The 19,648-nt window shown below is 41.2% G+C and overlaps 1 protein-coding gene across 4 annotated transcripts in view; it reads left to right on the top strand.

The window, feature by feature from the left end:
• Positions 1 to 12,643, top strand: part of SLIT2 (slit guidance ligand 2) — a 402,220-nt gene extending 389,577 nt beyond the window's left edge. For all 4 annotated transcript variants that reach the window (XM_081550621.1, XM_081550695.1, XM_081550848.1 and 1 more), the window contains 4 exons: positions 2,031 to 2,185; positions 8,619 to 8,910; positions 9,114 to 9,325; positions 10,857 to 12,643. In XM_081550621.1, the coding sequence (XP_081406747.1) occupies positions 2,031 to 2,185; positions 8,619 to 8,910; positions 9,114 to 9,325; positions 10,857 to 11,098 (901 nt within the window). In that variant the 3' untranslated portion in view covers positions 11,099 to 12,643. The remainder of the gene's footprint in view (positions 1 to 2,030; positions 2,186 to 8,618; positions 8,911 to 9,113; positions 9,326 to 10,856) is intronic.
• The last annotated feature ends 7,005 nt before the right edge of the window (positions 12,644 to 19,648 follow it).

Raw genomic sequence — 19,648 nt, 5'->3', positions numbered from 1 at the left:
TTTCCAGGGAATCTCCAGGGGATCTTCCCAAGCCAGGGATCGAACCCCAGTCTCCCGCATTGTAGGTGGATTCTTTACCAGCTGAGCCACAAGGGGAAGCGAGCCCACCTGTGATTCCTTGTATATTATTTCCTCTGTTGATTTTAGTGGTATCATTTGTTGGGATAATTAAATATGTAAGTGGCAAAATAAAAATTGATTGGCACATCTAATGTTTATTTTTTTAAAGATGATATCTGAAACAGGTTATCAAAATCCCCACACATGTGGACACTTTTAACTACTTAAGACAAGAGAACATCAAGTGTTTTCACAGCTGTGCATTATGGTTTATATTGTCAAAAAAACATTTTGATCTATGCTGGCAAACAATGGAATATGATTAGACTCCTGTGATGAGAATGATACAGAAATGTCAATACATTTTTTTCATTATTTTCCAGGCTTGACCTATTTGCAAATTTAAGTATCAGTGCCTGGAAATTTAAGCAATAATTTTGCTTAGGGAGGGCTTCCCTGGTGGCTCAGTGATAAAGAATCCACCTGCCAATGCAGAAGCCACAGGAGATGCAGGTTCAATCTCTGGGTCGAGAAGATCCCCTAGAGGAGGAAATGGCAACCCACTCCAGTATTCTTGCCTGGGGGTTCCCATGGACAGAGGAGCCTGGTGGGCTACAGTCTGTGAGGTCACAAAGAGTCAGACACAACTGAGTGACTAAGCACGCATGCATGCTTGCTTGGGGAGTATTAGGTATTCCCGGTCTTCCTATTATATGTTCCCATATTTCCCTTTTTGAGCCATCTTTCCAGTCTTTCCAATCAATATCTCAAATATTTGTTCTTTAATTTTCATTATCAATTATATTTTTTTCTTTGTCCTGTTATAACACTTGTACTAGATTAACAGCCACCTTTAAACCGTATAGCACCTACTTACTAATTTCACCCAACTTCATTTTCCAGTTGTCATGTTCTGTTTACCTAAAATTCTTAATCTCTTTGTTTTTGTCCATTTTATGTATTTCCATAAGCCCTCTCAAAGTTTTCAGAAGGTGGCAGTAATGATTGTTAGACCCGGCCTTTTACAGTTATAGAAGAGAAACTGAAGAACCATTATCATCACTAGATTCTCTAGATATGACTCTGTTAAGCATTCCAATTAATCTGCTACTCCCGCCTCTCCACTGAGCATAATCATCTTCATAGTAATATCGTTTGATGGAAAATCTGAAAATTGCAAATAAAATGAGGGTATATTTTCAATTAACAAATTTCAAAAAATACAGTGATCTTACCAAGTTGGTTCTTCCTATATTTATGTATATGTTTGATTCTGGTAAGTGTTACTGTGTAGTGCCTTAGAGTGCAGAGACCAATGATCCCCTAACATCAATGCCTAAAGAGTATATTTGGCACAGCTGTAGGCTCCTTGTGTTTTGAACACAATTTGGAGTAACAGCAGCTGAAGAAATGAAACTCTAATAGCATTTAAAATGCATAAATTATGTTTTGTAATTTCTGCAAGCCAGAAGATTGTGACTAGATAGTAATAAAATGTACTCGTTTCCACTTATCCCAATGGGAGGGCTTTCCTGGTGGCTCAGATGGTAAAGAATCCACCTGCATTGCAGGTGACCTGAGTCCAATCCCGGGGTTTGGAAGATCCCATGGAGAAGGAAATGGTAACCTACTTCAGTATTCTTGCCTGGAGAATCCCATGGACAGAGGAACCTGGTGGGCTGCAGTCCTTGGAGTCTCAAAGAGTTGGACACAACTGAGCAACTAACACCATCCCAATGGGATAACTTCTGTATTACCTAAGAAAACTTCTGTATTACCTAAGAAATAAAAAAAGATTGCATCTCCCTGAAAATATTCATTTTAAAATCAACTACTTATCTTTATTAATGTTAGATAGGAGTATATTTTCCCCAAAAGAACTTAGTCCAGTTTGTATTGTACCTCCTTTTCTTTAATAAATATGTAATTGGAGAATCAACTAAGTTATTGTGTTTTCTTTTTTGTTTTAGTGTGGAGACAATCAATGATGGAAATTTTCACATCGTGGAACTACTCGCCCTGGATCAAAGTCTCTCCCTCTCAGTGGATGGAGGAAGCCCCAAAATCATTACTAATTTGTCAAAGCAGTCCACTCTGAATTTTGACTCTCCTCTCTATGTCGGAGGTAAGCCCTTTCCCAAATTTTGTGGATTCCCAAACCCCATGATTCTCATCACAGACTAATCCTGAAGTTGTTGATACCTGGTGCCATGGTCATTGGTCAGTCATTGATGGACAGCAAGGATAGAAAAGAAAGAGTCCTAAATGGGTATAAGAGTCTATTTTGTGATGCTGGCCCTGGGTCTAACTAAATGTGTAGTCAGGTGGAGAAGGACATTATTCTTTTGTGTCTATCACTTGCTAGCTGATTTACACATCAGATATTTGATCTGGTGTATGGAAAAAGAAAGCCGGTTAGAAGTCAAATCAGACAATGAAAAAGATGAGAAAACAAGCTATATGCAAACTGAGGAGTACATGACCCACCCCAGCTCCCTTAAGGAAGGTAACACTACCAGCTTCAGTCAGATGTCACTATGCTTGAGTGTCCTTACTACTAGTTGCAAACTCATCTACAGGATAGGATAGTTATTAATGAAATCAAATGAATGACTGAACAAATGAAATTCTCAAATTGTACTGGGGCAATGAGAAGTACTTCTGTTGAGTTCAGACCTTAAGGGGAATGATAGAGAAGGTTGGAAAGGTGGTTTAGGGCTTGACAGAGTGAAGACTATTTTTAAGCAACAAGAAGGCAGATGAGCAAATAGATGAGGGATGGACAGATCTGAAGGAGCACAGAGAAAAAGAACCGTAGTAGAGAAACCTTGCACTCTTGTGTAAATCTGGAGAAGTAGATATAACCTGGAGATAGAATTTCAGATTTCAAGCAAATGAGCAAGAAAGCATATGATGGTGACTTGAGTTGCATTGAATTAAATTACATTGAACTGAGATGAATTGACTGATAAAATCAACTCATTTTACAGATAAATAAGCCAAAGTTTCTGAATGGGTCAATGTAACCAATTTCTTCACCATGACAGGTACTTTCAATTTTACATCAGTTATTTTCACAAGAACAACCTTGGGATGCTACATAATTTTACCAACCCCTCAAAGCCTTCCCTAAAAGCAGTTTTGAAAAATTTCTGAAATTCCAGAGCACTTCTGATTTTAATAATTTTAGCAGTAGACAATCTGAACACTCCTATAGAATTTCAATTTTTTTTTAAAGCAGTTAAAAGTCTTTGGTACAATTCTGTAAAGATTTATTGAGCACCTCCCATAAGCTGAGAACTAAGTTAATAGATGCATAAAGAATAAAAAAACTGAAAAAGAAACATCCCTTCTGTACCCAGGGGAGTGGAGAAGATAGTCACATCCTCATGAAATCATAATGCATTGTAATAAAAGTATCTTATAGAAAGTCTGGGCAGCAAGATGACTGATCTATTTGCTTCATGGGAATCACACTATGGGATTCATTACGAGGCAAGAGCCTCCATTGTTGCCTGACTATAATGAATAGCAGTTGAAAGTCACTGATGTTACCTGTGGTTGGAGAGAAAAGAAATTATATTTGCTAAGCAACTGCTGTGTTCTCAGCACAATGCTTCTTTTATAGACTTACCCCCAGAGACTGTAGGAAGTAGGTATGATTTTTTGTTTTATAATCCCTAAGGGATTATCTCAGGGACTCCATAGAACATCTCCAAGATCACAAAGCTATGAAGCTATGATAGAGACCTCGTTTGAGTTCAGGTCTGTCTGCACCCAAAGTCACCTGCATTGACATTCACTTCTTAACGTGGAGCAGAAAAGTGAACAGTCTAACTTCTGTGGCTTTTTGTTTGTTTCTGGACTTGTCCTTCACCTGATTTTTTTACACTTTCATTAGAGATCATTTCATTGAATCTTCTAAGACCCCTTTACAATGTGGTTAAAAAAATAAGTATGGAATGGGAGTGCTTGGGCCAGAAGCCTGGTGGTGCAGTGGTTAGGATTGTGCTTCCAATGCAGAGGGTATGGATTTGACCCCTGGTTGGAGAACTAAGATCCCACATACCACATGGCATGACCAATAAGTAAGTAAGTAAAGAAGACTGAGTACCAAGGAATTGATGCTTTCAAACCGTGGTGTTGGAGAAGACTCTTGAGAGTCCTTTGGACAGCAAGGAGATCAAACTAGTCAATCCTAAAGGAAATCAACACTGAAAAATTCATCATTGGTAGGACTGATGCTGAAGCTGAAGCTTCAATACTCTGGCCACCTGATGTGAAGAGCTGACTCACTGCAAAAAGACCCTGATGCTGACAAGACTGAGGGCAGGAGGAGAAGGAGGAGACAGAGGACGAGATGGTCGGATGGCATCACCGACTCAAGGGACATGAGTTTGAGCAAACTCCAGGAGATAGTGAAGGACAGGGAAGCCTGGCGTGCTGCCGTTCATGGGGTCACAAAGAGCCGGACACTACTTAGTGACTAAACAACAAAGAAAGTAAATAAATAGAATTCCATGTTTTTAAAAAAGAACATTTTTCAAAAAGGGGGAAAGAAGAGTTTTAAGGCAGCATTACCAGTCCTTCTAAGGATAGAGGGCTTGGAAGAATGCAGCAGTGCCTCTGTCCTCTCAAGCCTGAAGAAAACCACTTTCCACCGGCCTCATTGCCAGAGAGCGTGCTGGGCTCATTTCCTTCCCTCTCAGAGGAGTGTCTCAAGGGTAATTCACATTTAAAAAATACAATACAGTCCTAAGACCACAGTCCTGAATTCTTTATGATAAAGGCAGGAGAAGCTGAAATAGCAAAGGAGAGAAAGGTAGACAACCTCTGCAAAGAGGAACACTCCCAGGGAGGCTAGCCTGAAGGTGATACATTCCACGCCAAGAGTATTTTCTAGCAAAACAGGGAGGCAGCTTTCCCCACTCTTGGGTTTTCAGCTACCCATGATATAGGATTTCTGTAAAACAAAACAATGTGATCCTCATGTTTTTGTATATAAAAGTCCAGCCAGAACACATATTAGTGTAGTGTTAGTTGCCCTGTTGTGTCTGACTCTTTGCAACCCCACAGACTGTAGCCCACCAGTCTCCTCTGTCCATGGGATTCTCCAGGCAAGAATACTGGAATGGATTGCCATTCTCTTCTCCAAAGGATCTTCCCGACCCAGGGATTGAATCCCAGTGTCTTGCACGGCAGGCAGACTGTTTACTGTTTGAACTACAGGGAAGACCTGTATTAATGGGATTTTTTTTTTTAAAGACCCACATAGAGGCACTCTCCATGCATCACAAATCCTCTTCTACTGTCCCTATTGGACAGTGTTGACAAAACCTCAGTGTTGACACTTGGTCCCTTTATTGTCACTCTGAAACATGTAGGTCTTGTTAAGGCTAAAAGATATCTACTAAATTAACTGTTGTTTACCAACAGTAAATCCAAGCTATGGTCCATGGCATAGAGGAAAGACTGAAGAAAAAATCCCTGGACCTTACTTTTGTTTTTATCAGTTAAAACTTAGTTCTCTGGTCAGAAGTCTACCAAACACCTGAAAACGCTGAGTTACAATAGTTCTTGACTTTATGATATCCTACCGAAAGTAACTATATATGTGATGTATCAACATTTTTGTTTACAAATTATTACAATCAAAACTAGACCTGTATCATTGTTAACTCTGGGAATAGAAGGAACACATTTACTAATTGCTTCTGCCTGCCATGGAACTTCATGGGTCTATATTTTAGTCTTTACACGCGCATGTATGCATGTTGTGTGAGCTCTTGAAATAGTTTTGGAAGAAGTACTTTTTTAACTTCTGAAGAAAGGATCATAAATGTACAGATATTAGAGTCCACATGTTTTTGCAGAATGGATATGATTACATTAGAAGAACTTATCCCCTTGGGCTTCCCTGGTGGCTCAGTGGAATCTGCCTGCCAGTGCAGGAAACACAGATTCAATCCTTGGTCTGGAAGGATTCCACATTCCACAGAGCAACTAAGCCCGTGCACCACAACTATTGAGCCTGTGCTCTAGAGCCCGGGAAATGCTACTACTGAGCCCATGTGCCACAACGGCCGAAGCCTGCATACCCTAGAGCGCGTGTGCCACAGCAAGAGAAGCCACTGCAATGAGAAATCCACACACTGCAACTAGAGAGTAGTCCCAGCTCACCACAACTAGAGAAGAGCCCACACAGCAAAGAAGACTCTGCAAGTTGAAAAATAAATAAATAATTTAGTAAAGCCTCTTCAAAAGGAAGAAGAGGAAGAACTTACCCAAAAACAAGAAATTTACTAGTCCTCTCCCTGAAATGGAACATTCTGTCCTTTTGACCCCATTCTAGGAAGCAATCCAGTTACCGAGTCCAAACAGGCAGACTAAAAACCTAAACTCACGACTTTCAATCCATGACACCTAATTCAGTACCTGGTGAAGTGTGACCAGGCCCATTTGCATCAGATTCACCTGAGCTATATGTTTACATTTCTGTGCCCACTCCTTCCTTCTGGATCAGAATCTCAGGTGGGGAAAGAAGTGGGCCTGGGAAGCCTCCTTCCGAAAAGTGCCCCCTCTGGTGGGTCTTAGGTATTTCAAGCTGGGAAACGGGTGGTGCGTCCCTGAGCATTACAGATGAGAAAACTGAGCCCCCAGAGGAGAGGAAATGACTGGCCCGAATGCACACAGTCCAAAAATACAGACTTTGATCTCTAGCCTCATGTATTGTATAAGCCACTGTCTGACTTTGGTTCCTGCTAGACCTCAAATGGGTCTCCTTTGAATGGGAGAGAAGATGCTACCACAAGGCAGGGCCCAAAGAGTACTGTGGTTCTTGGTCTTTATAACCAACAAACCTTCTAGAGAGTGAGAGCCATGGTCTTTTCCCACTTCAATCCCGCATCCAGTAGCTCAGAGTCCAGTGCAGGGGAGAATGTAAGCTGCTCTAAAGACCTTGGCTCCATCCTCTCTCCCACTGCTTCACGTAGGATCCCATCTAGGAACTATTTCAGGGTCTGGCTTAGGTCATGGAAAGATTCCTCAGCTTTACCAAATGAGGGTTACCAGATGACTGTCACTAATGGAATATACATGTGTGTATATATGTGTGTATGTATATATTTATGTATGTGTATATATGTCTTTGTTTTTTTGTGTGTGTATACACATATGCATATATATCCCCTGGAGAGGGGCATGGCAACCCACTCCAGTATTCTTGCCGGGGGAAATCCCATGGACAGAGAAGACTGGCAGGCTACAGTCCATGGGGTCGCAAAGAGTCGGACATGACTGAAGCAACTTAGCATACAACACATATATATGTGTGTATGTGTGGTATGTGTATATATATAGATGGGGCTTCCCTGGTAGCTCAGCTGGTAAAGAATCCACCTGCATTGCAGGAGACCCCAGTTCAATTCCTGGGTTGGGGAGATCCCCTGGAGAAAGGATAGGCTACTCACTCCAGTATTCTTGCCTGGAGAATCCCATGGACAGAGGAGCCTGGTGGACTACAGTCCATGGGGTCACAAAGAGTCAGACACAACTGAGCAACTAAGCATACACACACACAGACACACACACACACACACACATACACATACACACACACACAAGATTGCAAATTCTGGTTTTGGAAGAATTTCTCTTATAGCCCCAATTTCTTGGAATATGAATGTTTCACCCAATTAGCAAGGGGAAAAATAAGATGTGAATGAGGTGCTATCCTGATAGGAAGCAGGGTGAGTTTTTCCAGCAATGACATCCGTGACTGAGCTTGGGACATTGCCAGTGTTGTGCTGGACTAGTTGCCAGCTTGAAATTTGTCAGGACTGGGGCGAATGGCCCTTGTGAACCTCAGCTCTCATTCTCTGAAAATCAGCAGACTGAACTATGGCCTGGGATTAGGGAAGTTTGTCTTACGTGCCTAACTCTAACCTAGCCTTACTAGTGACATTGAGCATGTCCTCCGAGCTCTCTGAGCCCTGGGGTTGGTCAAGGAATAAAAACTGCTTTGTGAAACTCTAGGCTTCAGGGGTATGTGTCCAGTTGGGAGTTGGGTGTGGAGGTAAAGAAGCAAGAATTCCTCTCCCATTCTCAAACTTACTTTTAAGTACAGTGACCCACATTTGGATTTTATAGATATTTGCCTCCATATAAGGTTTTTAAAAAACAAATGTTAAAAATTAAAAATGGACTACCAGTGAACCTACAGTCTTTATTCTAGTTGTGCTTTAGAATTGCCTGGAGCATCTTCCAAAAATAAAAACAAAGAAACATACATCCCATCTCCCTCCCCTACTCCACCCAGGTAATCTGATCAAATCAATCTGGGCTGAGGTCCCAAGCATCAGTATTTCTTCAGATCCAGTGTGATTCTGATGTGCAGCCTGGTTGAGAACCGCAGGACAGGATGCTTGTTCTGTCTGGTTCTCCTAAAGAAGAGTCGCACAGACTGCTCCCATCCCACTGGAAGAGCTAAGAGGGTCCAGGTGGCCCCTGGCTGGGGAACCCCGGGGAAATCTGACTTCTGACTCGGTGTCCCTCCCCAGGCATGCCCGGGAAGAACAACGTGGCCGCAGCTCTGCGCCAGGCCCCTGGGCAGAATGGCACCAGCTTCCACGGTTGCATCCGGAACCTTTACATCAACAGCGAACTTCAGGACTTCCGGAAGGTGCCCATGCAGACCGGCATCCTGCCCGGCTGTGAACCATGTCACAAGAAGGTGTGTGCCCACGGCACATGCCAGCCCAGCAGCCAGGCCGGCTTCACCTGCGAGTGCGAGGAAGGATGGACAGGGCCCCTCTGTGATCAGAGAACCAATGACCCCTGTCTTGGAAACAAGTGAGTTTGGGCTGCTTGGGAGTTAAACCTGCACTCTCCAACCCTGAAACCCATACCCAAGAAAGGAAAGAAGGAAAGGGGGAAGGGATAGAGGGGAGAGAAAGAAGTCGGTCCATTAGCACTGTCTCCCTTATATTCCATCCCTCTATTCCTATCCTCTCTGCCTAACGCATTTCCACCCCTGCATTCCTCCTCCTCTGTAGATGCGTCCATGGCACCTGCCTGCCCATCAATGCGTTCTCCTATAGCTGCAAGTGCCTAGAGGGCCATGGGGGCATCCTCTGTGATGAAGAGGAGGATCTGTTTAACCCATGCCAGGCGATCAAGTGCAAGCATGGGAAATGCAGGCTCTCAGGACTGGAGCAGCCCTACTGTGAATGCAGCAGTGGCTACACCGGGGACAGCTGTGATCGAGGTAAGCTGAGCCAGCTGGGCCCCTCCCTCTCTCTTGGCAGAGCAAGAGGGGCCATCATCTTTGAAAAGAGAGAAAAGGAGACACACAGAGAGGCGAGTGACTTGAGAAATGCCAGCTCTTTGCACTGTTTGTAGTTGCTGTTGTTGATTTACTTTCTAGTGTAAGGCAGGCACAGATATGGAAGGTACTAAACCTCCATGGTGGCTTCCCTTATGGCTCAGCTGGTAAAGAATCTGCCTGCAATGAGGGAGACCTGGGTTAGATCCCTGGGTTGGGAAGGTCCCCTGGAGAAGGGAAAGGTTACCCACTCCAGTATTCTGGCCTGAAGAATTCCATGGACTGTATAGTCCATGGGGTCGCAAAGAGTTGGACACGACTGAGTGACTTTCACTTTCACTGTCAAACCTCCATGGCAGAATTTTACACGGCCTTCACATGTCTTCCCATGTCGTGATTTGCTATGAAAATGCTCCTTTTTCTGTTATGCAGAAGCTAGTTTCCTTCATTCCTTCTTACCTTTGGGCTTCCCAGTGGCTCAAATGGTAAAAAAATCTGCCTACAATGCTGGAGATCCAGGTTCAATCCCTGAGTCAGGAAGATCATATGGAGAAGGAAATGGCAACCCACTCCAATATTCTTGCCTGGAGAATCCCATGAACAGAGAAGCCTGGCGGGCTACAGTCCATGGGATCGCAAAGAGTCAGACATGACTGAGCGACTAACACTTTCACTTTTCTTACCTTCATCTGCTGTTCTCATCTGTATAGATCACTCATTTATCTTCTGGCACAGAAAAGAAGGCGCTAATAATTCTGCTCTAGCTTTAGGACAAAATCACCTTCGACCTTAAAATCAACTGATTTAAGATAGCAAATTATGCAGGAGAGAGGGTTGGAAATGGGCTGACATTTCAACCCACGTACTTCCTTCTCCTGTGTCTTCATGATCAGGATGTGCTTCACCTCCAGCTGGCAGAGATTTTGTTGTGTGGATAGGGGGGATGAGATGAAAGGAACGTGCCCGTGGAGGCTTCTTGCAGATGGCTCTTTTGAACTAGTTCGTACTTGGGTGATTTATGAAGTTAGTGGAATGTTACTTGTATTAAGTAACAGATTGAATGGTATTAAACTCTAGGTCTAATAAATTAAATTGCATACTCTCTGAAACGGTGCCCTGTGGTAAACAAAACCAGCTGTTAGTAGTATAAAAACAGAAGATGTATATTTTTGCTATATAAAAGAGAAGATTTAGGAATCCCATTTTCTTATCAGTCCAAAAGCACAGTATTTTTATAGTCCACATATAGAGTATTCACTTGCTCAAAATAAAGGCCGAGAAGAAGTCTTCTGCAAAGAACAGAGCAGACTGTGCCACCAGCCTGTAATACCAAATTTGAGCAAAATGCTGAAAATAGCCCTTACAAACCAGAAGCCAAAGCAGCATCTCCCTAACTGAGCAATAGATTCATAGCCACTTCGCACAACTTACAGCAACTGCCCTTACACTGCCTGTGTTTTTTGTTCTTTTCTAGAAATCTCTTGCCGAGGGGAACGGATAAGAGATTATTACCAAAAGCAGCAGGGCTACGCCGCTTGCCAGACGACCAAGAAGGTGTCTCGGTTGGAATGCAGAGGGGGCTGTGCAGGCGGGCAGTGCTGCGGACCTCTGAGGAGCAAGCGAAGGAAATACTCTTTCGAATGCACTGATGGGTCCTCGTTTGTGGACGAGGTTGAGAAGGTGGTAAAGTGTGGCTGTACCCGCTGTGCCTCCTAAACGCATCCCTGGCAGCTTTGGTCTTTGGAAAATGTTGTCTACTTCTTGACCCTGTTGGACTCATGAATGCTTCATAGTGGAAATATTTGAAATATATTGTAAAATACAGAACAGACTTATTTTTATTATGAGAATGAAGACTTTTTTTTCTGCATTTAGGAAAAAAAAAAAAAGAAATGCTTGAACTAAAGCTTCCCCGATGCTGGAGAAGTATAAAGAATGATACACCTGAAGGCATTAGAACAACGATGGGAGCCATGATAACTTGGATTCAGCTTTTAATTTGCTGGAGACCAGCAGAAGCACATACCCAAGAGAGAGAGAAGGTTCTCTCTGCTGATGAGAAGTTGCCCAGAGCATAATTCTCTGTGCCCTGGTTCTCATCTACATGGTTCACAAGGAAGGACAGACCAAGCACATGTGTGTGAGTGAGGGTGCAAGGCAGATGGATGGAACTCCAGAATTCACAGCCGGAATGAAGGGATGAGAAATATTTTATGCAAAACATAGGTATCCTGAAGACCGGGGTTCCATTCATGAGAGGAGATGAGAGTGCTAAAATAAATTTTATCTTCCTTTTAAACGTCAGCATGTTAGCAGGAGAAGCACACAAAAGTGTTTATCTACCGTTTTCCAGTATTAATTTTTTGTAATATAAATGACAAAGGAGATGATAAAGAACCAATAGATTATTGATAAATAAATTAGTAATATGAGTTTTTGTTTCTATGAGTTCTAAACAGCCCTATACAGTATTCGGTTTCCATGAGAAATATTTATTGTATCAAAGTACATTGTACTTAACATTTTAGGCCATCCTTTTGCTGTTTCTCGATGCTTTAATATATATTAATTTATAATTGTCCTGATATTTTTGTACATTTTTCAAACTTAAAAATCAGGATTCTTTTGTGGGTTGGTTTTTTTTTTTTTTTTTTGGCAATAGTACTAACATAGGGTGTTATCTTGGGATAAATGTGTGTTGATCTGTTTGTTTACCTTGACATCTGACCACTGGTGTCACTGACCTACTGGCCTCATTCAGGACATCTGCAGAGGGTATGTAAAGTCTATGCGTGAGACGGTCACTGTACAGAAAGAAGCACCCCTCTGCAGCATGTCCTCACAAGAACAGAAATGGTGTGTAGCAATCGACACTAGAAAAGTAGATCTTTTACAAATTAATATTTCCTTGACCTTTTTTTGCCCTTTTACCGGGGTTGGGGAGGGGAGAGAAAAGGCTGTAATGTCAAGAACTGTGATTTTTTTTTCACAAACAATAAAGCTCCTTTATGACTTTAATGTTCCCATGTTAACATGTTTGCTGCTAAATTACAATGTAGAATTAATAGAATTTATAGTGGACTGTGCTCTTCCCTCATTAAAATCCCAGGGTACCCTGTAAAGTTGCAGATGTTTCTTTCCAAAAACTTTTTTTTACAAAGAAAACTAGACGTACATGTATAATTCAGTGTGCTTTGTCTTTCTCCAGACTAATATCAGTTACACTACTGATGTATGTAAATTAAACAGATATTTACTTCATCTTCAGTTTGTTGGTTTTCTTAGAAACTGCACGCTATTTAGAGCTCCCTCCTTAAGAATGTCTTAATGAAGGTGATACCAAGAGAACAAGGAAGGAAACCTGTACCTCTTTGTTGCCAGAAATTGGTTTGAGATTAGCATACTGTCACCCCTGGGGGCTTGGGGTGGCCACATGAAAGAGATGAAGGGCAGAACACATTCTTGGCTAAGAAAAAAAGTGCATATTCAATTCATTTCTTCCCCCCAGATATAAAATGAAATCTAACTAAACCAAAATGGGACTTTGTTTCTGTTGTTCTTTTCCCCTCAGTTAGAACCAAAATGGAAAACTTCTGAAAAGACAAAGAGAACCTTTCTCCACAGGTGCTCTCAGGCAAGGGTTGGTAATATCAATATATACCATCCAGAACAGGGAAGTAACACTGCCTGAGTGGAATGTTAATCCTCACCCATCAAGAGTTCTTTGGTTCCCTGCAAGAAAACCTAGTCGTTTTATTTTTTTGGTCGAGCCATGCCACACACGGGATCTTATTTGCCTGACCAGGGATTGAACCTGCGCCCCTTGCATTGGAAGCATGGAGTCTTAACCCCTGGACCACCAGGGAAGTCCCCTGTAGGAAAATCATGTATATGTGAGCTTGCATTGATGAGCGCACGTGCACGCGCACACACACACATTTACTCTACCTCTTTCACAGACACAAATGTCTAATTATTCACTATTCTTTAAAATGCATTTTAATTATATAAATATTATATAGTTCTTGTAAAACTTTTATAGTACTGACTCTCGCTGGTTGCTTGGTTGCTTCTTTTTACAAATACTTGTGTTATCTTAATAGTCATTGTTCTTTAAGGGCTTTATTATATGGCAGATGCTATACAGAGGACTTTATGTGAAATATCTCATTCATGTCCCACGACAAACCTGTGAGTTTTTATGCTCCTTGTTTTCCACAGGCATAAACAGCTCAGAAATGGGGGAACTGAATTTCAGCCCATCGGGCCTCTCAGACCACACATGCTTTGTGTTCAAGAGATAGAGGCAGCAGCTCAGTAATTGCTCCCCTTTCTACTAAGGGACTTTAAAGCCTTAGTGCCTTATTTCCACAGCCCAATTATTCTCTGTACTAATTATGTCAATTTAAGTAATCTACATTATACACTTTTCTTGTTGTTGTTTTTTAAGCAAAAAAAGTTGAAATATTAGTTGTTTCCAGAATTTTATCCTTTCTCCTTCTTGCTTATAAAGACACGAAATAGAATTATGTTTGTTGGAAACTGGGTTGATTCAGCAAGTTTCTTAGGGGATTATTTGCCTCGTAATGCAACTGCTTTCTACAAGAGCTCTTCTTTGAGGAAATTCAATAGTCAAATAATTACTAGTAAATGAAACAAATTAAGGGCAATTATTCATATTATGAAAGTCTGCTTACTTATAAGGCCTTGACCATAGGATTTCTTCAATAGGAAACTACTTTGGAGCATTTCTGACAGAATTCAATATGTTAAAACCCATTTTGCCTATTTCAGAATAAAGGCTACTACACAGAATAATGTACACTTGTAATCTGAAAAGATAAAGTAATTAAACATCCCTAATGTGTTTACTTAAGTCTCACGTGAGTGAGGAGGTCCCTTCAGATAATATGCCATGGAGATTTGACATGCGTTCCGTTTAAGATGTGTTTGCTGAATAATAGCTGTCTCAATCTTCAGAATGTTTTCACCACAGATTTCCTGAAATTATTTCTAAGCAATAATAGACTAACCCCAGCTTTAGAATTGCTCTCAGCATTTTCTTTTTGGATGGCTTGCTTTGTCAGCAGCAATTCTTTCTGGGGAAATGATTGAAAGAGTTGTGGAAATTGATCCAGGACTTAAAGATCCTGACTGTTATGATGTCATCTGCCTCATATAGTGAGGCATTATTGCAAAAGTTATGCTTTTAAAAGTCTTTATAAAAGTATATGAAGCTTTATATAAAGTATATAAAGCTTTATAAAGTACATAAGCTATTTTCATTCTTAATCTTCTCTTGTGTACTCAAAAATAACTTTATTTCCTGTCTTCTATTAAGTGCAATAAGCTATGCTAAACTTTTGATACATAGTCTAAAGTGAAACAGACCTTGCTTCTGCCATTTTGAGCTTCGCAGGTGGCGCAGTGGTAAAGAATCCGCTAGCCAATGCAGGAGGTGCAGGAGACATGGGTTCAATTCCTGGGTCAGGAAGATCCCCAGGAGGAGGAAATGGCAACCCACTCCAGTATTATTGCCTGGAAAATTCGATGGACAGAGGAGTCTGGCAGGCTATACAGTCACAAATTTGGACACAACTGAGCACTATTCTTATTCTGTCATTTTAGCGCATATGCTCTATGCCATTGTAATTGAGGTTAAAATGGGTAATGGGTATTTTACAGATGAGTAAAATAATACGTAATCTCCAATTGTGATAAGCACCCTGAAGGAAAGTGTAAGGCAGTAGATAAACATAGAACAGAGGGATCCAATAAAATACATATTGGGAGGTTAGGGAATGCCTGTGAGGAAGTGACATTGAAGCCAAGTTATGAGGACAAAGTCAGATCTAGGATGGAGACCAATGGAAATATATGAGGGTCAAGTGTGTGGGGGTCCATGCAAAGAAAGCAGTCTGTTTGTATGTCTGAGAAGAGGAAAAAACATATGTAGTCAAGGAAACAAAAGAAGTTAATGTGATCAGAGTAAGGCATGTATTCATTTCATGTGTGCAATAGAACAGTGACCATTTTCTGACTTTATTAACTCACTTCATCTAGTCCATTTTTTCTTTTAGGCATCTGTTTACAGTAAGCTTTTAAAGTGCCAACAGAAGTAGATTTCCATTTTAAAATAGCAACTAGTTATGTTTAATGTAGTTCCAAATGAAATACCTCTGGAGGCACAGAAAATATGAACACTTACAATAGCACTGAAAAGTAATAATATTTCTGGAATCTCAAAGGAATTTCCTTGACCTCAAAAGCTGATGAGGTTGGAGTAAATGAAACAACTGCTGGCCAATCCATGCTTTGAAACTCATGCACATTCTTTGCTCTGGACATCAAAGCCAGAGATTCAGGAAAGAGGTCAACTGGAAAACCAGCAAAAATACCCTTAAGGGTGCCACTTTGTCAGGATGCCAGAGGACTATTCCTCCAATCTGTGAGGTAAAATTATTCTTCCTCTATTAAGATGTTCTAGTTCTCATTAAAGAAACCAAAACAGTCCAAGAAATACTAGGGAAGGCCAGTAGTGTTAAGCTGAATCTTGAGAGATATAGCCTCTATAAATAAGCCGTTGCAAAAATGAATTGAGCCGGGAAGAGCCATGGTAACATTGCATGCTTAAAATGATAGAGAAGGAAGTACTTTATCAATTCAGAAAATCGGAGAACAATTTCACTATATGAATTCACTATTAAGCAAACAAAGTGGTTTGAGCAAAAGCATGGTTGTGGAAATATACAGGCTATATTTGGGGGTGAGGGCTAAGAAGTTCAGAATTCTTGTGGCAAGAATAGTATTAATTAGACTGAGTAAAAGAATGATTTGTCAAGACCTGAATTATGGGAATTTTAGATAAGTAGCAGAATTTAAAATCAATTGATCAGGAGGCTATTTCCTAACTGTAAAAACATGTAAAGGCCAGGAGTAAAAAAAGGGTGGGGATGGTAAATGAATTAGAAGAGACTGTATATAGTGTATTGTTACAGTAGGAGAATTAATCACGCATGATGAATTGTGTATGTTTGCAAGGAAGAACGGAAAGTCCAGTATAACGCCTTGTGAACTTGTTTCACAAGGATTGGAATTTGGGTTTAGCAGCAGCATGGCGACTGCATAGAGCTGGAAACAGCTTGCCAATAAAAGTTGCTGACCTGGGAAGCCCCATACTTGTGATCTCAACCCATCTTCGACTCCACTGAATGAGAACAATACGTTTCTCTAAATCATGTCTTTAATATCTTCACATATCTTTAATTAAATGTCTTTAATCAACCCCTTATGTAGGATAAAATCCACTCTTCAGTGTGGTATTCCAGATTTCTCACAAAATGACAGCCCCCCCACCCCCACCCCCCTATATAAAGCCTTTAATATGGCTTCCCTGGTGGCTCAGATGGTTAAGAATCTGCCTACAATGCAGGAAACCTGGATTCAATTCCTGGGTAGGGAAGTTCCCCTGGAGAAGGGAATGGCAACATATGCCAGTATTTTTGCCTGGGGAATTCCATGGACAAAGGACAGACTACAGTCCATGATATCAACAAGAGTTGGACAAGACTGAGCAACTGACACTTTTACTTTCAAAAAGTGTTTAATATATGCTCTTAGAGTGACAAATTGTAGGAAAAGATATTTTAAAACAAATTATGGCCTAGGATGTCTAAAAGCATGGGTATAAGAGTTTTACATAGAATTGGTCATTGAAGCCAAGAAAATGGATAAGCTAATTTAGATACACAAGAGAATGAGCTTGATCTGAAGAACAAGACCCAACTTTAAGTAATGTTCATGTTTCTAGAATGACATGGTCCCAGAATGGAGATGAAGAAAGAGCAGTTTTAACAGAGTGATGGGATCATAGATGGATAGCTATGGAAAGGAATGGAGGTTATGAGTACTAGACTTCCCTGTCAATAAGTCTGATAGCAAAAGAAGAGGTGAGTCAGGATGGCAATGGGAAGAATTGGTGAGGTCCCAGGGCACTCATTAAATGTGTCAGTAGGTATTGGTTTATCCCCTGAGGCCACAGCTTGTGAAGGTGTGGGTCAACACTTGAGAGACCCCTGGAGAGAACACTGAGATCCGAGCTAGAGGAGTGAGACCGCACCATGTCATCACCTACATGAGCAAGTTGAACGTTGGGAGGTTTCAGTGGAATTGAAGAAACAGCATCCCTGAGAGCAAGAAGCCAAAAAATTACTGAAACAGAGTGGAGACAGTGATACATATGCAACAGTGCTTTTCCAAATGGACTTCTCCATTGCTTTCCTCGTCCTCCCGCAAGGGGAAATAGAGGACATTGCAAGTGCTGACTGCATCCAGAGATACAAAATCCAGTCCAGTGGAGGCACTGCCATCTTGCATTTGAAAGTACCTTTGTCTTTGTGTCAATATGTGGGTGGCTGAATTTGGATTCTAAAGAAAATCAAACATAAAAAAAAAAGCACACACAAAATGAGAGCGTGGGAGAAAGAGCCACAGAGACAATCATCCAAAATCCTTGCTGTCATTAATCTTACTCTCCGTTCCTGAAATGGCTAGAATTATTTTCAGTTCGTTCATATAGATTGTGGCAGAGAGATTAAGTGACTTGCCCAAGGTCACCCAGCCCAGATCTCCTGACTCTGACCGTAATGCGATATTGATTTTACTGGAATTGATGGGCAAAGTCTGTGAATGCCCTCATGAGACAACACCAGAGGAATGAGTATTTCTCAAAGGGAGTTATTTTGCTTTTTTAAAAAATGTCCATGAATAACAATTCCCCAATAAAAACACACTAAAATCTTCTTTATATCTGTCATTTGGTAAAGATAAATAGTACTTTTTTACAGGACTCTTCTTTCAGAAACTGAGTCTAGAGAAAGGGGATGAATTTTATGGGGCTGCTGAAGGATTTTTGGCCATCCTTCTGGTCAGGTGAACCTTGATTAAGGGGGGAAACCTGGAGCAATTGAATTTGGTGGCTAAGGTAGTCACAAAAGACAGGCTAGAACATGCCCTGGTCCAGTTACATCAGCTGCAAAGTCACAGCCCTGGATTCATTCCGGGTCTCAACACATTCTCTGTAAAGGAAAAAAAAAAAAAAAAAAAAGACATGGAAAAGAACTAGAGAGAAACTTCTCTTTGAATAAGCATGTCTGATAAAGTCCCTGTCCACAATTTCAAAGGCCCCCATTGTCCCAGAAAGAAGAAAGATGCACATCTGTGAGTGGCCTGATCTTGCAGTGACTTGATCCTGTTTCATTTCTGCTCACAATATGGGCAGAATCAATTGCCTCGACCACCAGTTCTTACTTTCAATTACATCTCCACATTGATTTTTTTCATTCCTGTTATTCGTACGTTAGCTACAATTCTTCCCTTTTGATGCCTGTCAACTCCTTTTTTGAGTTGTGAAATGAGCAGGAACACATTTCTGAATGACGTGCACAATACTCCATTTGATTAGGAAATAAATCTCTTACTATTTGGCACAAAAAAGCGTTGTGGTCTCACAGTTCAGAGCATGAAGTGAAAATTCCTGTCACTGTCTTTTCACTTAAACTCATTTTCCTTTTTTCTCCTTTCTTCTAAATGCTTCCTTATTTTAGAACATTAACACAGGACTTTACCAGCAGGAAGGAGAGTCTTAGACTGAAGAGTGGGAGCGTAGTCAGCTGTTACCACAGCCCTGCACACTCAAAGGCCAAGCTTACAAAGAGGGAAGAGGCCCTGGCAGTTCAACTTAGTCAGACCTAGAGTTACTCCTCTCAGCCCTGAGTGTGCAGGTACAGGCCTGCGCGTGCACACACACACACACACACACAAACACATACACGCACACCATGGGGTTTCCTAGAACAAAATTTCACTCACTACTTCCAAAGTCAGAAGAAATTAAGGAAAATCCCATGATATCTGGTCACCTTAGCTTTTTGCTCCAACGGAAGAACCTACATTTGAGGAACTTTGGGAGCACACAGATTAGAGACCAGACAACACATGAGCTCATCAGCTGAGGGAGACTGACAGGATTCCAGACATCTAACCTTCCCTCACGTGGGAAGAAAGGTAAAAATCACGTTACTTAAGGAACTGCTTGAGATCAAATCGAAGAGAATAACAGTTGCAGCTGTGTGCTCCTGTTTTCCTATTCTTTTTCAAACGGTCTCCATATACAAAGAAGCAATTTCTGTTGTGACTGTCAGGGTAAAATATGGAACCGGAATTGATCCGTGAGCTTATAGTAAGGAAAGCACCATGTCTGGAAAG

Source organism: Giraffa tippelskirchi, chromosome 1, assembly GCF_054371585.1.
Source record: "Giraffa tippelskirchi isolate mGirTip1 chromosome 1, T2T-mGirTip1v1.2.pri, whole genome shotgun sequence".
NCBI classification, from domain to species: domain Eukaryota; kingdom Metazoa; phylum Chordata; class Mammalia; order Artiodactyla; family Giraffidae; genus Giraffa; species Giraffa tippelskirchi.
The sequence above is the reverse complement of the archived record's forward strand: the minus strand, read 5'-3'. Positions and strand labels throughout refer to the sequence as shown.